The sequence below is a fragment of the Mobula hypostoma genome, chromosome 29, assembly GCF_963921235.1.
Source record: "Mobula hypostoma chromosome 29, sMobHyp1.1, whole genome shotgun sequence".
NCBI classification, from domain to species: domain Eukaryota; kingdom Metazoa; phylum Chordata; class Chondrichthyes; order Myliobatiformes; family Myliobatidae; genus Mobula; species Mobula hypostoma.
This window is the reverse complement of record NC_086125.1, coordinates 19,871,036-19,894,646: the sequence shown is the minus strand read 5'-3', so window position 1 is coordinate 19,894,646 and position 23,611 is coordinate 19,871,036. Positions and strand designations below refer to the sequence as shown.

The window sequence follows — 23,611 nt, the reverse complement described above, 5'->3', positions numbered from 1 at the left end:
ACTTAGTTTAGCCCCCACCCCCCTCTCCTGGCAGCACCAGCAAAAGGAATACAAGGGACAAATCTGGTCCTTTGGAAGGTTAGAATGGTAATCTATGCACGGAGCCAGAACTTACTCAGGAGATGGACACAGGGTCTATAGACGTGAGGCAAAGCAGCAGTATGGTCATGGATCCTGTACAGATTACAGGTGTTTACTGTCTTGAGGCAAATTAAGGTGGATAAATCTCCAGGGCCTGACAAAGTGTTCCCTCAGACCCTACGGGAGGCAAGTGCAGAAATTGCAGGGGCCCTGGCAGAGATATTTAACCCATCCTTAGTAGCAGGTGAGGAATCAGAGTATTGGTAGTTTGCTAATGTTGTTCTGCTGTGTAAGAAAGACTCTAAAAATAAACCAGGAAATTATAGGCCACTGTGCCTGACATCAGTAGTGGGAAAGTTATTTAGAAGGTACTCTAAGGGACCAGATATATCACTATTTGCATAGAATGGACTGATTAGGGATAGTCAGCATTTCTTCATGCATGGTAGGCCACACCTAACCAATTCTATAGGATTTTTTGAGGAAGTTACCAGGAAAGTTGATGAAGGCAAGGCAGTGGATGCTGCTTACATGGATGTTTAGTAAGACATTTGACAAGGTCCCGCATAGCAGGTTGGTCAAGAAGGTTCAATTGCTCTGCATCCAAAATGAGGTATTATATTCATTTAGACATTGGCTTTGTGGGAGAAGCCAAAGAGTGGCAGTAGATGGTTGCCTCTCTGACTGGAGGCCTGCGACTAGTGGTGTGCCGTAGGGATCAGTGCTGGGTCTATTGTTGTTTGTCATCTATATTATTGATCTGGATGGTCACGTGGTCAACTGGATCAGCAAATTTGCGGAAAGACACCAAGACTGGGGGTGTAATGGACAGTGAGGAAGGCGATCAAGCTTGCAGTGGGATCTGAGCCAGCTGGAAAAACAGGGAGAAAACCGTCAGATGGGATTTAATGCAGACAAGTGCGAGGGTAGGTCAACCAGGGTAGGCCCTACACAGTGAACACCAGGGAACTGAGGAGTGCGGTGGAACAAAGGGATCAATTTGTTGAAAGTGATGTAACAGGTAGAGAAGGGTGCATAGAAAGCTTTTGGCACATTGGCCTTCAAAAATCATAGTGTTGAGTACAGGAGATGAGATGTTATGTTGAAATTGTATAAGATGTTGATGAGGCCTAACTCGGAGTATTATGCACAGCTTTGGTCACCTACCTTCAGGAAAGATGTAAATGAGGTTAAAAGAGTACTGAGAAAATTTACAAGGGTGTTGCTGGGACTGGAGGGCCTGAGTTACAGGGAAAGATTGAATAGGTTAGGAATTTACATACTGTAGGAGAATGAGGGGAGATTTGATAGAGGTATATAGAATAATTTTGAACAGATAGGGTATGAATGCAAGCAGGCTTTTTCCACTGAGGTTGGTTGGGACTACAACTGGAGGTCGTGGATTATGGGAGAAAGGTAAAATTTTAAAGGGATCATGAGGAGAAACCTCTTCAGTCTCAGGCTCGTGAGAGTGTGGAACGAACTGCCAGCACAAGTAGCACATACAGGATCAATTTCAACATTTAGGAGCTGTTTGGATAGGTACATGGGTGGTAGGGGTATGGAGGGCAATGGTCTGGGTGCAGGTCGATGGGAATGGGCAGCTTAAATGGTTCAGCATGGACTAGCTGGGTGAAAGGGCCTGTTTCTATGCTGTACTTTTCTATGACTCTAGAATAATAATAACAACGTAGAATAAAGTTATTGAAAAAGTATAGGGCAGGTAAGCAATAAAGTGCAGGAGCATAATGCAGTAGATTGTGAGGCCGAAAGTCCATCTTATTGTACAAAAGGAGTTGATAGTAGTGGGATAGAAGCTGTCGTTGATCCTGGTGGGGCATGCTTTCGGGCGTTTGCATCTTTTGCCTGATGAGAAGGGGGAGAAGAGAGAATGTCTTGGGTGGGTAGGACATTGCAAACTGATGGATTAACTGTTAGGCCTTTCTAAACTGGTGAGATTTTGCAGATACTGGGAAGCCAGAGTAACACACACAAAATGTTGGAGGAACTCAACCGGTCAGGCAGCATCTATGGAGAGGAATAAGCAGTCTCAGGATCTTTCTGTTGGACACTTGTTGTCGTGCACTGATAGTGTTACAGTGTGTTTCCCAGTGTCTGGTGCACTGAACCACTACGTATATCCATTGAAGAACAGCGTGGCTTTAAGCTCTTGTTGTTCACCTTTAATCTTTATTTCAGCACTCCGGCTCTAACCAATGGTAACATTCCTTATCCTTTCTGTCTTTTGTATGACTGAGAAACACTGCTGATCATTAAGAACATTAAAATCTGCAAGTCTAACTTGGTAAGCGAATAAGGAAGGTGCTGTGCAGTTATGGACTTAAGGCTGATTTATATTTGTGTGTCGAGCTTGTGCCACAGCTTACGCAAGTGGGCAACGCTGTTGTGAGCATTTATACCTGTGCGTTGGTGTGTCTGCGTCGCTCTGCAATTCGCGCACGTCACGCATGCGCACACACCCGCCCGTGCAAGGCTTCATGATCATGGTAGTCTTTCTTGGGGTAAGCAAGTTTAAAGCGAGCGTCTTTTTTCGTAAAAGCGAAATGTGTCCTCCATAATTTCGGAGGTCTGTAAAGCTTTATGGAAAGCATTGCAGCCAGAGTTCCTTCCCTGCCCTTCAGTCGCCCAATGGACCATTGGTTAGAGCCGGAGTGCTGAAATAAAGATTAAAGGTGAACAACAAGAGCTTAAAGCCACGCTGTTCTTCAATGGATATACGTAGTGGTTCAGTGCACCAGACACTGGGAAACACACTGTAACACTATCAGTGCACGACAACAAGTGTCCAACAGAAAGATCCTGAGACTGCTTATTCCTCTCCATAGATGCTGCCTGACCGGTTGAGTTCCTCCAACATTTTGTGTGTGTTACTCTGGCTTCCCAGTATCTGCAAAATCTCACCAGTTTAGAAAGGCCTAACAGTTAATCCATCAGTTTGCAATGTCCTACCCACCCAAGACATTCTCTCTTCTCCCCCTTCTCATCAGGCAAAAGATGCAAACGCCCGAAAGCATGCCCCACCAGGATCAACGACAGCTTCTATCCCACTACTATCAACTCCTTTTGTACAATAAGATGGACTTTCGGCCTCACAATCTACTGCATTATGCTCCTGCACTTTATTGCTTACCTGCCCTATACTTTTTCAATAACTTTATTCTACGTTGTTATTATTATTCTAGAGTCATAGAAAAGTACAGCATAGAAACAGGCCCTTTCACCCAGCTAGTCCATGCTGAACCATCTAAGCTGCCCATTCCCATCGACCTGCACCCAGACCATTGCCCTCCATACCCCTACCACCCATGTACCTATCCAAACAGCTCCTAAATGTTGAAATTGATCCTGTATGTGCTACTTGTGCTGGCAGTTCGTTCCACACTCTCACGAGCCTGAGACTGAAGAGGTTTCTCCTCATGATCCCTTTAAAATTTTACCTTTCTCCCATAATCCACGACCTCCAGTTGTAGTCCCAACCAACCTCAGTGGAAAAAGCCTGCTTGCATTCATACCCTATCTGTTCAAAATTATTCTATATACCTCTATCAAATCTCCCCTCATTCTCCTACAGTATGTAAATTCCTAACCTATTCAATCTTTCCCTGTAACTCAGGCCCTCCAGTCCCAGCAACACCCTTGTAAATTTTCTCAGTACTCTTTTAACCTCATTTACATCTTTCCTGAAGGTAGGTGACCAAAGCTGTGCATAATACTCCGAGTTAGGCCTCATCAACATCTTATACAATTTCAACATAACATCTCATCTCCTGTACTCAACACTATGATTTTTGAAGGCCAATGTGCCAAAAGCTTTCTATGCACCCTTCTCTACCTGTTACATCACTTTCAACAAATTGATCCCTTTGTTCCACCGCACTCCTCAGTTCCCTGGTGTTCACTGTGTAGGGCCTACCCTGGTTGACCTACCCTCGCACTTGTCTGCATTAAATCCCATCTGACGGTTTTCTCCCTGTTTTTCCAGCTGGCTCAGATCCCACTGCAAGCTTGATCGCCTTCCTCACTGTCCATTACACCCCCAGTCTTGGTGTCTTTCCGCAAATTTGCTGATCCAGTTGACCACGTGACCATCCAGATCAATAATATAGATGACAAACAACAATAGACCCAGCACTGATCTTGCAGCGTAGGAGGAAATGCGATGCTACCGAGCGACCAATCACAGTTGTTGCGGTCTGCGTTGCCGCGAAGCGTAGTTACATTTTGGGAGAGGTGCGCATCAGGCTACGGCGTAGGGATCCACGTAGGCACTGCATAGGGTTCGTGGTAACGCCGTACCTACGGTGTCGATTTGACGCAGAAGTATAAATCAGCCTTAACACGGTGAGTGGGCTCTCACCTCGCTCCACGGTCTGCTGCAGCTACTCAGGGAAACGGCCATTGGAAGCGGTGTACTCGTACGCAGAGGCGCAATAAGCACGCCGGCATTAAAACGAGACGTAAAGTGGATCCCTGCAGGCCCGCGCTCCCCTCAAACAAACTGGATTCCCTGCATCTGTGTCTGAACCAACGGGAGATGGTCCTGTCGGAAGCGTGGTTTCAAGACACCATTCCGGACTCGGCCGTCCAGCTGGAAGGCTGTCCTTTTGGGTGGACAGAAATGCTGCGACCTCCTGCAAACCAGGTCTGTGTGTCTACGTCAGTAACAACTGGTGTGTGAATGCCTCGGTAGTAACGTCCCACTGCTCACTGCAGATAGTTTTTAATGGTGAAGTGCAGGCCCTTCTACTTAGCGAGTGAGTTCACTGTCATTGTGATTATTGTTGCTTAACACCTTCCCATCCCTCCCATCCCAGTGCTAGCGCTGGGGAAATGTTACAGGAGCTCTATGGTGCCATCTGCAATCTCAAAACCACTCTCACCAATGGTGCCTTCATTGTTGCTGGTGACTTCATCATGCCAACTTAAAAACAGTCCTGCAACTTACAAACAACATGTCAACTTCACCCCCGGTGCAGAGAATATATCAGACCTGGTTCCTACAAGGATTATGGAGCCGACAAGTCCATACCTCCATCCTCCCCCACAGACGACATACCTATTTTGCTAAGCCCTGCATACAGACCTCCGGTTAAACGAGTCAAAGCAGTTCACAGGGAGATCAGGACCTGGCCAGAAGGAGCCACCTCAGTGTGACAGGACTGCTTCAAAAGCACGGACTGGAGCTTATTCAGGGAGGCAGATCGTCATGTTGCATTGATAAGTACACAGGATCAGAGACTGGCTACGTAGGAAAGCGCTTCGAGGACGTTACCGTGATTAAACACTACACCGCTGGGGCAAACCAGGAACCATGGCTGACCGCAGAGGTTTGTGCACTGCTTAGGGATCGGGACGCTGCCTACAGATCGGGGCACAGGACGACTTTAAGGTCAGCAAGAACCGCGCTCTGCCGTGCTATCAGGGAGGCAAAGCGAGAGCGTGCACAGAAAATCCACGTGCACCTTTGTGACACCGGGGACACGCGGTGCACGTGGCAAGGTATATGAGTCCATCCTGAGCTTCCACGACAGCACTGCCTCCCTTCCTGACAGGCCGAACGCCTTCAACGCACGATTTGACCAATTGAATGATGTGACATCAGGGAAAGCCCCCTCTCTTCCTGAGGAAGCAGGCACCCTGTCTTGCAGCCCAGGTGAGGAAGATCCTAGCCGGCAAACTGCAGGGCCGGACAATATATCTAGTCAGGTGTTGAGGACTGTGTGCCCCAGCTAACAGATCCACATAGATGGTCTGTGATTTCAACCCGAAATAGGTATGAGTCTGTTGGAGGGGAGTGGGAAAAGGGAACTCTGGGGTGACATTTTAGAAACATAGAAAACCTATAGCAAAATACAGGCCCTTCGGCCCACAAAGCTGTGCGGAACATGTCCCCACCTTAGAAAAACCTAGGCTTTACCCATAGCCCTCTATTTTTCTGAGCTCCATGTAGCCATCCAGGAGTCTCTTAAAAGACCCTATCGTATCCACCTCCACCACCACTGCCGCCGGCAGCCCATTCCATGCACTCACCACTCTCTGCGTAAAAACTTACCCCTAATATCTCCTCTGTACTTACTTCCAAGCACCTTAAAACTATGCCCTCTCATGCTAGCCATTTCAGCCCTGGGAAAGAGCCTCTGACTATCCACACAATCAATGCCTCTTATAGTCTTGTACACCTCTATCAGGTCACCTCTCATCCTCCATCGCTCCAAGGAGAAAAAGCCGAGTTCACTCAACTTATTCTCATAAGGCATGCTCCCCAATCCAGGCAACGTCCTTGTAAATCTCCTCTGCACCCTTTCTATGGTTTCTACATCTTTCCTGTAGTGAGGCAACCAGAATTGAGTACAATACTCCAAATGGGGTCTGATCAGGGTCCTGTATAGCTGCAATATTACCTCTCAACTCTTAAACTCAATCTCACATGCCATTTTGAGAAAGATTTCCCTTTGCTAAGATTCTGGCTTAAGATTCATAGGAATCCCTTTAAAACAGGGGTTAACTTTAAGGGTTTTATTTCCTTGTTTCCACAACTTCCTGACTAATATTCACTCAGTGGCCACTTTATTACATACAGGAATGAAACCTGGTGTGATCTTCTGCTGCTGTAGCCCATCCACTTCAAGGTTCAATGTGTTTTACATTCAGAGATGCTCTTCTGCGCACCTCTGCTGTAACATGGTTACTTCAGTGACTGTTGCCTTCCTGTCAGCTTGAACCAGTCTAGCCATTCTCCTCTGACCTCTCTCATTAACAAGGTGTTTCCACCCACAGGACTGCCATTCACTGGATGCTTTTTGTTTATCTGTAATCTCTATAGACTGTTGTGCATGAAAATTCCAGGAGACCAGCAGTTTCTGAGATACTCAAACCACCCCATCTGGCACCACCAATCATTTCATTGTCAAAGTCGCTTAGGTCTCATTTCTTCTCATTCTGATGTTTAATCTGAACAACAACTGAACCTCATAGCCATGTTTGCATGCTTTTATGCAGTGAGTTGCTGCCACAAAATGGTATTTGCATTAACAAACAGGTGTACAGATACACCGAATAAAGTGGCCACTGATTCCTTAGTCAGCATCCAAAACAGATTACAGGTCAACCCTGGGTAACAAGCAGGTTCTGTTTTTACAGGTATCCATGTCAATATTGCCCATAAGATGGAAAATAGTCAAAAGTCACTCAATATGGTAACTACAGCTCCACAGTATTGTAATGAATGGCCTAATTCTGTTCCTATATCCTATAGTTTTATAAGACTGATAAAGAGGAACAACTAAAAGTGGAGAGAGTTCTGCAGTTCAAGATTCAAGATTGTTGAACGTCATTGTTCAGTACACAAGTGTAAAGGAGAATGAAATGATCGTTACTCCAGATCCAATGTAGCATAAAAAACCCAATAAACATGAAGTACAAAATAAATAAAAATATAAAAGCAATCCTACAAAATGCAATGTACAAGAAACTTATATACCTACACTAATTAATGTGCACTGGAATGAATGTACATACACAGATATGTTTGATTTTTGAACTTCATAATATTATGGGAACAACAGGAATTCTGCAGATGCTGGAAATTCAAGCAACACACATCAAAGTTGCTGGTGAACGCAGCAGGCCAAGCAGCATCTATAGGAAGAGGTGCAGTCGACGTTTCAGGCCGAGACCCTTCGTCAGGACTAACTGAAGGAAGAGTGAGTAAGGGATTTGAAAGTTGGAGGGGGAGGGGGAGATCCAAAATGATAGGAGAAGACAGGAGGGGGAGGGATGGAGCCGAGAGCTGGACAGGTGATAGGCAAAAGGGGATACGAGAGGATCATGGGACAGGAGGTCCGGGAAGAAAGATGGGTGTGGGGGGGTTGACCCAGAGGATGGGCAAGAGGTATATTCAGAGGGACAGAGGAGAAAAAGGAGAGTGAGAGAAAGAATGTGTGCATAAAAATGAGTAACAGATGGGGTACGAGGGGGAGGTGGGGCCTTAGCGGAAGTTAGAGAAGTCGATGTTCATGCCATCAGGTTGGAGGCTACCCAGACGGAATATAAGGTGTTGTTCCTCCAACCTGAATGTGGCTTCATCTCCACAGTAGAGGAGGCCGTGGACAGACGTGTCAGAATGGGAATGGGATGTGGAATTAAAATGTGTGGCCACTGGGAGATCCTGCTTTCTCTGGCGGACAGAGCGTAGATGTTCAGCAAAGTGGTCTCCCAGTCTGCGTCGGGTCTCACCAATATATAAAAGGCCACATCGGGAGCACCGGACACAGTATATCACCCCAGTCGACTCACAGGTGAAGTGATGCCTCACCTGGAAGGACTGTTTGGGGCCCTGAATGGTGGTAAGGGAGGAAGTGTAAGGGCATGTGTAGCACTTGTTCCGCTTACACGGATAAGTGCCAGGAGGGAGATCAGTGGGGAGGGATGGGGGGGACGAATGGACAAAGGAGTTGTGTAGGGAGCGATCCCTAGGGAAAGCAGAGGGGGGGGAGGCAAAGATGTGCTTAGTGGTGGGGACAAGGGAGTTGTGTAGGGAGCGATCCCTGCGGAATACAGAGAGAGGGGGGAGGGAAAGATGTGCTTAGTGGTGGGGACACCACTAAGCACATCTTTCCCTCCCCCCCCTGCATTCCGCAGGGATCGCTCCCTACACAACTCCCTTGTCCATTCGTACCCCCCATCCCTCCCCACTGATCTCCCTCCTGGCACTTATCCGTGTAAGCGGAACAAGTGCTACACATGCCCTTACACTTCCTCCCTTACCACCATTCAGGGCCCCAAACAGTCCTTCCAGGTGAGGCATCACTTCACCTGTGAGTCGACTGAGGTGATATACTGCGTCCGGTGCTCCCGATGTGGCCTTTTATATATTGGTGAGACCCGACGCAGACTGGGAGACCGCTTTGCTGAACATCTACGCTCTGTCCGCCAGAGAAAGCAGGATCTCCCAGTGGCCACACATTTTAATTCCACATCCCATTCCCATTCTGACATGTCTGTCCACGGCCTCCTCTACTGTGGAGATGAAGCCACACTCAGGTTGGAGGAACAACACCTTATATTCCGTCTGGGTAGCCTCCAAACTGATGGCATGAACATTGACTTCTCTAACTTCCACTAAGGCCCCGTCTCCCCCTCGTACCCCATCTGTTACTCATTTTTATGCACACATTCTTTCTCTCACTCTCCTTTTTCTCCCTCTGTCCCTCTGAATATACCTCTTGCCCATCCTCTGGGTCACCCCCCCCCTGTCTTTCTTCCCGGACCTCCTGTCCCATGATCCTCTCGTATCCCCTTTTGCCTATCACCTGTCCAGCTCTTGGCTCCATCCCTCCCCCTCCTGTCTTCTCCTATCATTTTGGATCTCCCCCTCCCCCTCCAACTTTCAAATCCCTTACTCACTCTTCCTTCAGTTAGTCCTGACGAAGGGTCTCGGCCTGAAACGTCGACTGCACCTCTTCCTATAGACGCTGCTTGGCCTGCTGCGTTCACCAGCAACTTTGACATAATATTGTGGGGGCTTGTTTATACATAGGGGTATGCACATGTCAGTGTTCTTAGCCCAAAGGTGGCCTGACCTGATCAACAATTGTACTGCTGCTCCTGGGAGCTTGCTGTGCGCAAGGATCGTTGTCTTGCTGTAATTACAGTTGCGACTGTATTTGGAAAGTGCTTTGGGACATCCTGAGCTTTGGAGAAAATGCTAATCTTTTCAGCTGTAAATACAGTAATCGGAGCAGATGATGGAGTCTCTGATTATGTCAGTAGGGGGCAGCAGGAGTTTGTTGGCACAAGCAGCCTGTAATACCAACAGCTTTAAGTCTGGACTTTTTTTATTGCCTATATTACTCTCCAAAGTGTGCAGTGAACTGGTATTTACAGAAAACAAAAGCAAAAACAAAAATTGGCTCAGACTTGTAAATGAAAGAGGGTGGAAGATCATTATTATCAGTAAGGGTATAGAGAGAAAGAACCAGCTGCAGGAACTCAGGGGATCGGGTAGCCTCTGTGGAGGTAAATGGACAGTTGGAGGGTCTCAAGCTAAAAAAAAAACCCTATTTCCCTCTACTGATACTGCTCAACCTGCTGAGTTCCTCCAGCAGCTTGTATTTGCTCCAGATTCAAGCATTAGTAGTCCCTTGTGTCTTCAGGGAATAGGGAGGTGCAGGGAGAGGGGATTGGTTTAGTTTGGCATCATGATCGGTGCAGAACTGTTGGCCTGAAGACTCTGTTCCAAGTGCTGTGTGTTCTATGTTCTATATCACTTCGCACAAGGTACAGAGCCCGAAATCCGTGGGTGAAAGGTGCAGCCACAGCAATTAAAAGTAGCTTATTTTTAGAGTCCTTTGCCTGAAACAATGGTAAGTTTTACGATAACAAAACCTTTTTTTAAATTGTGGTCCAAGGCATGAGTTGGTGTTAAAAAGTACTTGCTGTAGCTAGAAGTGTCATGCAAGTTCCAAATTAATACAGACATATACATTTATTAAAAACTTTTTATAAATATAAAATACTGAAATATATTGTATTTTATTAATAGGTGCTTTCTGCTTAAATTAAAATCATGGTGTTTTCTGAAAACACTGGATATACAGTATTACTGGAGCTTAGGAGAATGAGGGGAGATTTGGTAGAGCTATATAAAATTATGAGTGGTAAATGTAGGGCAAATGCAAGCGGGCTGTTCCAACTGAGGTCGGGTGAGATTAGAACTACTCATCATGGGTTAATGGTGATATGTTTAGGGGGAGTTTCTCTCGGAGGGTCCTGAGAGTGTGGAATGAGCTGCCAGCGGAAATGGTGAGTGTGGGTTCAATTTCAACATTGAGGAGAAGTTTGGATAAGTATATGGATGGGAGAGGTATGGAAAGCTATGGTCTGCTTGTAAATCAATGAAACTAGGAAGAATAATAGTTCAGCACAGAGTAGAGGGGCCAAAGGGCCCATTTCCGTGCTGTAGAACTCGATGACTCTAATAACGGATGGTAGAAGATTATAATTTCATTTCTACTTGGGATGACAAAAGAACTGATACAACTTCAATGTGATTTGTGACATTGAAATCTCCTGATCATATTATAACATTTAACCCCAAGCCATTCATAATTCCACATGTATCTGTAGTATTACCAAACAGTACAAAGGCACGTTTCACTCAGCAATATTCATAAACAACCCAATGCAACATCGACATTAAGTTTAATTACAGTACATTCAGAATGTAAGCAACAACGGCAATCAGAAAGAAGTGAAACTAAGGAGACCCGGTGGAAAGCTTCCTGTCTGCACACTCCATCCGTAGTGCTCTGTGCACTCTGACCATGTTTAATGAGAGCATAACCATTCTCCAACTCAGCAATCGTAACTTTCTGCATTTGGGCTACAAATTCTATTTATTCTTTTTGCTTAGTTTATATCTGGTGCAAATTTTGAAGTGGGCATTCAGGAGAGAAGCAGATTACTAAGTTCTTCAGTAATGTTCTACTGCTGATCCCTGGATTGGCAGCATTTTAATGAAATATCTAATGTCTGATATAGAACTGATATATACACACTGCAGTCTGATTTCCTCGAACCATTCAGTAATGAGATGATAAATTACTTCCTTAACAACATCATGAATAACATATAAGTATCACAAGGACTGTTATTGATGTTATAAAAAGTAAGAAAAGATGGAGATGGAATGAAAACAAGCTGTATTGAACATTTAGCCCGAAGCTGCAGTAGTTTTTAATAGCATTAAAATCTTTTGCAGAGATTTTATTACAACTCTCTGTTTCTATTTACTTATATTATCAATCCTTTATTTACAAACATATTTAACATTTCAAGGGAATACAATAGCAAACTAACAGTTCTAAATCTCTATACATTGCGGAATAGGTTGATGAATAATGTCAGTGAAATTGCCATGGCTATCACCTAGACAAAGGAAATAAAAGAAACAAAGTTCACGATCTTGGATTAGGTCATTCTCACTGTCAAAAGAAGCAAGCACTGTACATCTTGAGGACATCTTCAAAAGGCGATGCCTCAGAAAGGTGGTACCCATCATTAAGGACCCCCATCTCCACGACATGCCCTTTAATCATTGCTACCATCACACGGGGGTACAGGAGCTCAAAGGCACACCATCAACGCTTTAGATCTTTCTTCCCCTTTGCCAGACATTGAACCAACCCACGAACATGTCTTCACTGCTTTTTGACTCACTTGTTGCTGCACTTATATTAAAAATTACATAAAATTAATCAACTTATTGTAATTTATAGATTTTTAATGTATTGAACTGTACTGCTGCCACAAAACTACAAGTTTCACAGGATATACCAGTGATATTAAACCTGATTCTGATTCTAAAGCATGAGTGGTGGACCTGATATCTATTGCCACCATTCACAGCATATGGAAGATAAATAGTGGGTTAATATTTCAGGGACAGAGCCTTTGTCATATTTCACTATTTCTGGTTCAAGATCATTCATTGATTCAAATTACACCCGTTGTAAAAGAAAAATGATTTTGAATCAAAGTTGCTTTAAATTTTTTACTTTTCCTTTTGATTCTCCAACAAATCAGCAGCAGGATTTGGTAAAAAGTCGAATGGCTCTTACTGAGTCTCTTTGAGGGCAAACGGTTCTAGAGAAGGTAGAACAATCTGCAGTGTTACAGCTGTACAGCAGGGCAGGCACTGTGGGGGAGGTTTCCTGAACCTGCCTTCGTGGTGAGGTGCCCTCCGCAGAAGGATCACTCACCAGGACCTCAGCACATTCATTTCCAGCTCTTAAATTAAGGGTGAGAAAACAATGAACCGAACACACCTGAGCTTCGGACACTGACAGGTGTTCAGATAGAAAACGGGCGCTTTGTATTTTTCAACTCCAAATGCAATATGTTCTCAGCAGGGGAAGTGAACACTATTGCAAGTTGCTCCCCAGATCATTTTGAAGTAGGAAGCGGAGGGCACTCTGGCTGGCTGCATCACTATCTGGTACGGAGGGACCAGCACACAGGATCGGAAAAAGCTGCAGGAAGTTCAGCCAGCTTCATTACGGGCACTAGTCTCCCCAGCACTGAAAACATCTTCAGTAGGCAACGCCTCAGAAAGGTTAAGGACCCCCTTCATACAGGACAGGCCTGCTTTTCATTTCAGGGAGGAGGTACAGAAGCCTGAAGACACCCACTCAATGTTTTAGGAACAGCTTCTTCCCCTTTGTCATCAGATTTCTGAATGAAACATGATCCCATGTACACTACCTCACTATTTCACAGTCTCTTTTTGCACTACATATTTCATTCAATTTAATTTATTTATATCAATCCCTGCAATATTATTTTTCCGTTTTAAGTGCTAATAATTATCACCCTTTGCCATTGCCAGAGCTGCCTAGGACTGGAGGTTTGGAAAGACAACTTGAAAATATTCAATACATTAGCTATTGAAATCAAAGTCTAATTTTGTAATTTGAATTCCCTGTTGGCGTGGTCTGGTGCTGAGGAAAGGGAAGGTGGAGAACAAGTTCCGGTTCAGCATCGCAGGCACAGCCATCCCAACCATCACAGAAAAGCCAGTCAAGAGCTTAGGCAAAGTTTTTGACAGCTCTTTAAGGGACACAACATCCATTCAGGCAACCTGCACCGAGTTGGATGGCTGGCTGAAATCTGTGGACAAGTCTGGCCTACCTGGGAAGTTTAAAGCCTGGGTATATCAGCATGGCATTCTTCCCGGAATCCTGTGGCCCCTCCTCGTCTATGCAATTCCGATCTCGACAGTCGAAACCTTAGAGAGGAGGGTTAGCAACCACCTCAGGAGATGGCTGGGGCTGCCAAAGAGCCTGAGCAGCATCGCACTCTATGGACACCACAACAAACTGCAATTGCCCTTCAAATCCTTGGAAGAAGAATTCAAGGTAACAAGAGCCAGAGAAGTGCTACAGTATAGGGACTCAAGTGACCTGAAGGTGGCTAGAGCAGGGATCCAAGTGAGGACTGGCAGGAAGTGGAGGGCAGAGGAAGCTGTTCAGGAGGCAGAGGCGAGGCTGCGTCTCAGGAGGCTGGTGGGAGTGGTCACATGAGGCCGAGCTGGGCTAGGATCCTTTCCAAATCCTCAAATGGACACCAGAGGGAAGGAAAGGCGTCGTCTAGTTCAGGAGGAGGTGAGAGCAGTAGTGGAGGAGATGAGAGCCTGCAAGGCGGTGAGAATGAAGCAACCGGGAGCTTGGACAAGATGGGAGAATGCAGTTGAGAGGAAAGTGATCTGGGCTGATCTTTGGAAAGCCGAACCACACCGCATCCAATTTCTCATCCAGGCAGTGTACGATGTGCTTCCAAGCCCATCAAACCTGCACACATGGGGCAAGGCAGAGTCATCTGCGTGCCCACTGTGCTCTAAGTGAGGAACTCTGGAGCACATCCTCAGTGGCTGTGCAAGGGCACTTGGTGAGGGACGGTACAGGTGGAGGCATGATCAGGTCCTGAAGACCATCACTGAAGCCGTCAGCGCAGGAGTTCAGTGGGCGAAGTGGTCCCGACCCTCCAAGCAGACCATTGCCTTTGTCAGAGCTGGGGAGCAGCCAATCCTTTCCCTCACCCACCTTATTATTCTGGCTTCTTCCCCCTCCTTTTCCAGTCCTGATGAAGGGTCTTAGCCTGAAACATCCACTGTCTATTCCTTTCCGTGGATGCTGCCCGACTAAGAGGGTCTTAATTGCCCTTCAGAGAAAGTGGAATCGAGAGAGCAAATTTCTACCCCGTGATTCTGCATGAGATTCTCACTTGCAAAGTGAACAGTTTGGTTCAATATTGTAAAGAACATCATTTTCTTTGTGTTTTGCTGCATGTGGAGCCCACCCAATTTATGCTGGCTCTCAGGTCAACGAGAAGCAACATAACCCATAAGGGAGAAAAGTGATTAGATTTATTTTTCACAGGTACATCGAAGCATACAGAGAAACGTGTCATTTGGTTAAATCAAATCAGCAAGAATTGAGCTGGGCAGCCTGCAGGTGTCACCAAGCTTCTAGTGCCAAAATAGCATGCCCATAACTCACTAACCCTACCCATGTGTGTCTTTGGAATAAGGGGAGAATAGACGGTGTCAGGAATCGAACCCTGATCAGTAAATAATGGCGCTGTAATAGGTAAGAGGTGTCTGCTGACTTTGGCCCAGGATAGTGCAGCGATGCTTCATGCAGACACATCACAGAATGTGGCTGGACACCAGTCTTCAGCAGCCTGGTGAAGTCAGTAAAAAGGTCATGGCATTGGATAATTGATTGCCCGTGTTACCTCCCTACAAAGCTGAAGCATATTCGTTTTATGCAGCAGAACAGTCCCAATGGTCATGAGTCTCCTGGACTTTGTCCCTGCCAGTGTCAGATGTTCCACATTGAGAGTTGTGGGGTCAGAATCTATGAACCTCTCAGATGTGTTCCTGCTTGCAGTTTTGCTTTTAAATGTCGAATCTCCCTCTGCACAGAAATCCGGTCAGCTGTCAGCAGGATAACATGGAAAGGTGGAACTTTAACCCTGACATTTTCACCAATACTGTCAGGAATCACGGCACTTTAATGTGTCAAATGCCATTATCACATCTTACCTGTATCAGACCGATTCCTATAGCAACACCACCAATGACAGAACTGTTCTTTTTGATCATTGCGGTTACAAAAGATAAACAGCCCTTAAAACAAATATAAAGAGTAAAATTAGCATCTTTTGTCATGCAATTTAACACTAAAAAATCTGACTGTCAATTCTACCTTTGCTGACAGTTCACACCGATCCTGTACCTCTGTATAAATGACATCATTTGAGGTGGACAACCCATCGCAGTCTGCAGAAAATGGGTTTCGGCAGCAACTCTTAGGGTACAGACGTCCCTTTTCTATTTGATAGTATGATCCTTCAAAATCTGTGTAATTGTTTAACCCACAGCAATGGAACTGGAATGACAAAGAGAGTGTTATTTTTGCTTAGTAAAATCTTCACCCCTGTTGTAGACAGCATCTTCAACCAGCTCCATCCCAAAAATTCAAGAGTTCATCTACCTGTAAGCATGGGTGATGAGCCAGTCCAAGCTTGTGGGGAAGGGACTTGGAGGGTCTCTCACGTGTCGCTGATTACACTCATAGAGCCATAGAATAATAGTTGTCCAGCACAGAAAGAGGTCCTTCAGCTCACTACAGCCATGTGGGCCTTTCTGCCCATCTACACTAATTCTATTTGCTCTTATTAGGTCCATAAACAAGCAACAAAACAAATGATCTGCCCCAGCCTCATTGCCACCTGATAAGCAGTTGGAATATATCCAAGCACCTGGGAGCTCCTGAAGTTATAAAGATGAAGTTAATGTGCAAATTTACGGCTTCAGCTCCCACAGTGGGAAGAGGACGATGTGCCGTGGTCCTGTATGATCTGCTGTAGGTGGACAAAGGAGGCAAAGGTGAAGAGGGTAACTACAGAGCATTTGTCAACAATAGTGAAAGCCACTGCCTCGCCACTTCCCTCCGTGGCTGAAGAGTACCCTAAGTCTCCCACTGGTTTCTATTCTCAGGGAGGCACAATTGGTAATTAGTTAATTGTCAATTAGTTCATTATTGTCATGTGTACAGAGGAAAACCTTGCCTTGTGTGTCATCCACGATCATTCCAAGCATTACTGTCACGTGTACCGAGATACAACGGAAAACCTTGTCTTGCATGCCATCCTCAATCATTCCAACATAAGTATCTCTCAGTAGTTGAAAGGGAAATGCAGTAGCAGAATTGGAGGAATGTTATACTGTAGTTATGGAGAAAGTGCAATGCCTGTGGGAAGGGGATTCGGAAGGAATCTCAAATGAGACTTTGAGGCAAATGTCCTTGATTCCATTCACAGCGTTACAGTTGATCATATGCAGCATAGTCTTTTGGCCCAGCGCATCCATGCAAATGGTGAGATAGGTTATGAAATCAAGAGCTTATCTCCGTCAATGAAGAGGTCCAGTCGAGAGTCTTGTATTGGTGGGCTAGACGCTGTCCTCGAGCTTGGTGGTGTGTGTTTTCTAGATTCGTATCCACTGCCCAATGGGAGGGTTTAGAGGAGAGCGCCGGCTGGGGTGGGAGGGTTTTTTTCAGTATACTGACTGTTGTCCTGAGGCAGGGAAAGTATAAACAGAGTCATGTCGGGGAAGGTTGGTTTACGTGATGGACTGGGCTGCATTCACACCTCTCATTCTATCAGAGCTGCAGCCCTGGTTTCAGTGAGTGAGCTGAGGCCACAGTGCCTTGACCTTACACCGTGTAGGCAGTGAGTTTGCCCCTGACCAGACCCCATCGTCGTTATGAAGAATCGCACAAAAGAGCTTAGTTGGGACCTGCAGTAGGTCAGGGTTGTACAGGGTCCTCATTCCTCACAATTCCAACGCACGTTTTCCAATCCGATCTCTACCCTTTGCTGCTACATCAGAAACTGACTGTAGTTACTCAATTGTCCAAAATAACCTCATTACAGAATAAGTCAATGGGTCTTTGCAACTTACTGTTTTCATAATAGCATCCCATCCAGTACTCGCTAAGTTTTTATCACCAAATCCAGTGTAGTTGTTTTTTAATAAGTTAAGGGCCTCATCTTGAAACAGTAACACAATCTAAAGGAAATACAGACACAGAGGGTTGGCAATTACATCTTCCTGAATATTGTTCCCACCTCTAGATCACAATATTTATTGTTCAACCTTATTTACTAAATTGACTTGCCCGGCTACTTAAGAGGCAATTTAACTGTTCACCACATTGATAAGGGATTGGAGCCAGACTGGGTAGGGAAAACAGAAATACACTGCACCAATAATTTTTCTGCAGCTATTTTATTTTAATGGTATTAAAAATTAATAATTGGAATAGGCCTCTGGAGTATTATGGAGTTCAGTAACAACCACAGCTATAGCTCCTATGATGAACTGCACAGGCAGTGACTATCAATTTTATATGAGTCTAGGCCCTTGACAATATATTGAAGAATTATTGTAATATGCAGGATGCGAAAAGGTAGACTATAAAAAGTAACCAAAACTTGTGTTTTATTTAAAAAAGTGATTTCTTTCTGCATGATAGTGACAATAACATGCATTTCTCCAGGACTTCTTTTATGACAGAAGATGCCACATAAAAATGGACAACATTAAAGAAGTGGACTGAAAGGGGCAAGCAGAGAGAACAGATTAGTTGCCACGTGTACAGACAGGAAAGTTGGGCCCTGAGGTAACGGATTTACAGACTAAGATTTGAAAGCTGTGGAGATGGAGGCAGATGCAAACAATTTTATGGATGTAGAAGAAATCTGTACTAATGAACATAGGCATGAAGCATAAGGTAGAGGAGATTAAGAATAGATTTCCTCACAGGCAGTGTGTATAAATTACATGAGAGAAAAGAAAATAACATAAGTGATTCTGCTGATACTAGAAATCCAGATCAACATACAGAAAATGCAGAAACAGTGATACTGAAAGGCCTGGCTAGAAAGGATGTTTCATTAATAGGAGAGTCCTGGATCCAAAGGAACATCCTCAGACGGGCATCCCTTGAGAACTGAGATGAGGAGAAACTTCTTCAGCCAGTGAGTGGTGAATCTGTGGATTTTGTTGCCACAGAGAACTGGTGGAGACAAATCAATGGGTGTACGTAAGGCAGAGATTGATAGATTCTTGATTGTTAAGGTGGTTGATGGTTAAGGGGAGAAGGGAAAAGGCAGAAGAATGGGGTTGGAAAAAAACAGCCATAATTGAATGGCTGAGAAGTCCTGAGGGGTCAACTGGCCTGATTCTGCTCCTATATCTCATGGTCTAATAAACACAGGACTTTTTGCAGACCAGCACATACACAATTCTGGAGGAACTCTGCAGGTCAGGCAGCATCTGTGGAGATGGCAGTCAATGTTATGGTCTAATAAACACAAGACATTCTGCAGACCAGCACATACACAAATCTGGAGGAACTCTGCAGGTCAGGCAGCATCTATGGAGATGGCAGTCAACGTTCTGGGCTGAGACCCTTCATCAGGACCTAGCAGTAATAATAATGGCTTGTTGAGTTCCTCCAGCATTTTGCGTGTGTTGCATTTTCTATGTAGTGATGTGTTTGAAAGTGTAAGCTGACTCAGGAAAGGGTTTTGCCTTTAGAAGAGGCCTGAAACCACTGAGTTGTTTAAAGATGACAAACTAAACAATGGTATCAATAGCAACAGAGGGAGCAAGAAAGGGGAAAGATCAAAGGATAGATAAAACAGCTGAGATCTGTGACAGTCTATTGTTGTCAATTATTTCAGTGGAGTGAAAACCAAATTGAGAAAGGAGGGAGTCTTGAATAACAAAAAAAATTCTGTGCATGGATAAAAATGTGCTCCAAATCTTTATAGGCTGAAAAAAATTGGGAAGTAAGCAAAGTTACATGGAAGGAAGGGGAGATTCGAAAACTTTCTACACTCTGCTTGTAAGCATTTAGCTTGTGAATTATCACACCACTTTGTCGTGTCTTTTATCTAATGAAAATCAACATTTCTATCAGTTGGATGGTAATATTTATTGCAGAGGAATTAGCAATGAAATTATCTAAATTGCAAATCAAATTAGATTGTGAAGTGAAATGTACCGTAGGTTATGAAAACGATGCCAGAGTTTGTATGGAAACGAATGGGTTGGCTCTGCCTTTAACAATTCAGTTATGCGTAACATTGAAAGAGTTCTCTCGCAATATTACTGTCTTACTATTGATTCTAGAGTTAGAGTCATACAAAACAGAAAGAGGCCATTCAGCCCTGTTCATCCATGCTAACCAAGATGTCTATCTGATCTAGTCCCATTAGTTGCATTTGGTCCACATCCCTCTAGGCCTTTTCTATCCTTTTCTAAACTTTGTAATTGTACCCACTTCTACAGCTTTCTCCAGCAGCTTGTTACATATACCTGCTACCCTCTATATGAAAAAGTCACCCACAGATTCCTTTTAAATCTTGGCCCTCTCACCTTAAATCTACGCCCTTTAATTTTAGACCATAAGACCTAGGAGAAAAAAGGACCATTGAGTCTGCTACACCATTCCACCATGACAAATTTATTTATTATCTCTCTCTGTCCAATTCTCCTGGCTTCTCCCCATAGCCTTTGCAGAACCTATCACTCTCCATTTTAAATATACCCAATGTCTGGGCCTCCCCAGCCATCTGTGGCAATGAATTCCACCCACTGGCTAAAGAACTTCCTCCTCATCTCTGTTCTAAACCAATGTCCTCGTAATCTGAAGCTGTACCTTCTGGTCCCTCATTTTAGGAGACATCCTCTCCATGGTCACTCTATCTAGGCCTTTCAATATTCGATAGATTTCAATGAGATTCTCCACCCCCACCCCCACCCCCCACACCTCATTCTTCTAAACTCCAGTGAGTACAACCCCAGAGTAACAAATGCATTAACCTTTTCATTCCCGGGATCTTTCTTGTGAACTTCTCTAGATGGCAGCACATCTTTTCGTAGACAGTTATTGCCTGCTACACTGCTACCATTTGGGGTAGCAATGAAGGTCTTTCACCTCTGTCTGTCCTTGGCTATCTTCTCTATTGTGCCCCACGTGTGGTTCAGGGTCCTCATTTCTGCCGCTGTGGTACAGTGCCAAGTTGTCTTTGGTCTCCTGCATTCCCTCTGCCCTTCAGGATTCCAGTGAAATGCTGTCTTGATGATGCCCCAAGACTGCTCACAATACTCTAAGTGCGGTCTTATCAATGCCTCAGCATTACATCCTTATACTAGTCCTTTCAAAATTAATGCTAACATTGCGTTTGGCTTCCTTACCATCAATTCAACCCACAAGTTAACCTTCTGAGAGTCTTGCACTGGGGACTCCCAAGTCCCTTTGCACCTCTGATTTCTGAGTTTGCTCCCCGCTTAGAAATTAGTCTAGGCTTGCCACCCTGGGGAAAAGATTGTCATCATCCACTCTATCTATGCCTCTCAAGAATTTATGTACTTTCATAAGGTCACCCACCCTTCAACCTGATATGGTCCAGGAATAATATCCCAGTCAGACTCACTGGGGAGTGTAGAGGAGACAGAGTGTCATTGGTAGTAGTTTCAAGGAGGTTGTTGCAACAAAATTGCAGTCAGGTTCATTAGATGACTTAAAAAGAAATAATACAGGTGACTAGTTTGGAGTAGCACTATTTAATCCATTGGATCACATTGATGTGATTCCAGTGCAGAACCCTCTCATTCTAAAACAGGACTGGGATTGTGAAAATGGAATTTTAAAGATCCGCAATCAAACAGCACATAATTTCATAAGAAATTGGTACTTTTCATTCAATATTGTAAATAACTGGACTTGCAAAAGAACCATTGAAAAAAGTTGAGAATTGATCTGGGAACTTTGTGTGAGCTCGTTTGCCATTGTGGGTTTACTTTGGATGCTCCTTTTGATCAGCGTGGTCTGAGAGGAGCCGTATCGGACACACTCCCTGCAAACATAGACACTGGGATACCTGACTGCTCCCTGATCTCCAACATCAGCCAATTGCAGCAACTCATACTTTACTTCCATGGCGTGAAATCTCAAGGATCAGTACTCACATCGATTAGTAATTTGCTGTAGTGTGTTGGCGTGACATGCAACAAAAATAATATTCAGCAATGACAAGAAATAAAGAATTATATAAAGTTAGAGGTTAAAATATGGATATGGAATAAAATGTACATAAATACCAGCATGTATTTAAAATATAACCAACATTATAAAAAGTGGTTTAAAGTGTTTACACAGTGCAGTGTTTCTTAGGCAATTACATATGTCATTAAAATCTAATTACACTACATCCACTCCACCACTTTACTTCATCATTCCCTTTTGCCACATGGTCAAAAGGATAAAAAAACATTGAAAAGCTCTTTTCGTTACAACTCTTTGACCCTATACTTATGACCATTTTCCACAGGTAAATCACAATGGATAATGACCTCACATAAAGTTCCTGAGTCAATTCTGTCAATCTTTTTAATGGATTCTTTGCAAGTCCAGTTATTTATTTTAACCCCTTTGAATAAAAAAGACAATTTCCACTGAAATTAAGTGCAGGAACCTTGCTTCTAAAAGTTGTGGACTTTTAGAAATTGTATTGAAATGATCCCAGTCATATTTTACAGAGGATGTTTCGAATGAAAGGGACCTGAACTGGATTCAGATCAATCTGTCTAATAAATTGAATTCAAGGGATGTGAGGTAGTGTTGCAGCTCCATAAAACCCTGGTTAGATCACAGTAGGAATATTGTGTTCAGTTTGGGTAGCCTCGTTATAGGAAGGATTTCGAGCTTTGGCGATGGTGCAGAGGAGATTTACCAGGATGCTGCCCAGATTAGAAAGAATGGCTTATGAGGAGAGGCTGAAAGAGCTAGGGCTTTTCTCTTTGGAGCAAAGGAGGATGGGAGGTGACATGACAGAGATGTACAAGATGATAAGAGTGGACAGCCAGAGATAGACTCCCAGGGCAGAAACTACTAGTATGGTGGGGCATAATTTTAAGGTGAGTGGAGGAATGTAAATGGGAATATCCAGAGAGTGGTGGGTGGGAGAGGCAGATACATTAGGGATATTTAAAAACCCTTAGTAAAGCACATGGATGATAGAAAATGGAGGACTATGTAGGAGGGAAGGGTTAGATTGATCTTAGATCAGGTTAAAAGTGTGGGCTTGACATCTTGGGCCAAAGGATCCATACTGTGCTATGCTGTTCTATGAATGAAATACCACTGTTCTAAACTAGTTGCTTATATTATTTATTTTTTAAGTGAGGGAAAGATAGAATGTGCGTGTGTGTGTGTGTGTGTGTGTGTGTGTGTGTGTGTGTGTGTGTGTTGGGTTTAATGGACAAAAGTTAGATTCAGATAACTTTTCACAGGATTTGTTTCCATTAGCTGAGGAACAAGAAATGCTAGAAGAAAAGAGAATCTGTTGCGAAATCAATCCATCAAATTCAGTTGCAGAAGAGACATGAAATTTTTTCACATTTACCTTTCATAAGATCATAAGGTATAGGAGCAGCATTAGGCCATTTGGCCCATCGAGTCTGCTCCATAATTTCATCATGGCTAATCCAATTTTTCTCTTAGCTTCAGTCTCCTGCCTTCTCCCTGTATCCCTTCTTGCCCTGACCAATCAAGAATCTATCAACCTCTACCCTAAGTACACATGAAGACTTGGCTTCCATGGCTGCCTGTGGCAACAAATTCCATAGACTCACCACTCTCTGGCTCAAGAAATTCCCCATCATCTCTGCTGTAACAGGTCACCCTTCTATTCTGAGGCTGTGTCCTCTGGTCTTGGACACTCCCACCATAGAAAACATCCTCTCCACATCCACCTTACACCATTTGATAGGCTTCAATGAGGTCACCTCTAATTCTTCTGAATTCGAGTGAATACAAGCTCAGAGCCATCAAACACTCTTCATATGAAGCCATTTAATCCTGGAATCATT

The 23,611-nt window shown here is 44.2% G+C and overlaps 1 protein-coding gene across 1 annotated transcript in view; it reads right to left on the bottom strand.

Moving 5' to 3' along the window:
* Positions 1-925: 925 nt before the first annotated feature.
* The window catches only part of LOC134339289 (tetraspanin-16-like), a 41,584-nt gene continuing 18,898 nt past the window's right edge, over positions 926-23,611 (bottom strand). The window contains exons 4-5 of the mRNA XM_063035666.1: positions 15,900-16,052; positions 926-952 (exon numbers count right to left, since the gene is read on the bottom strand). Of these exons, the coding sequence (XP_062891736.1) occupies positions 926-952; positions 15,900-16,052 (180 nt within the window). The remainder of the gene's footprint in view (positions 953-15,899; positions 16,053-23,611) is intronic.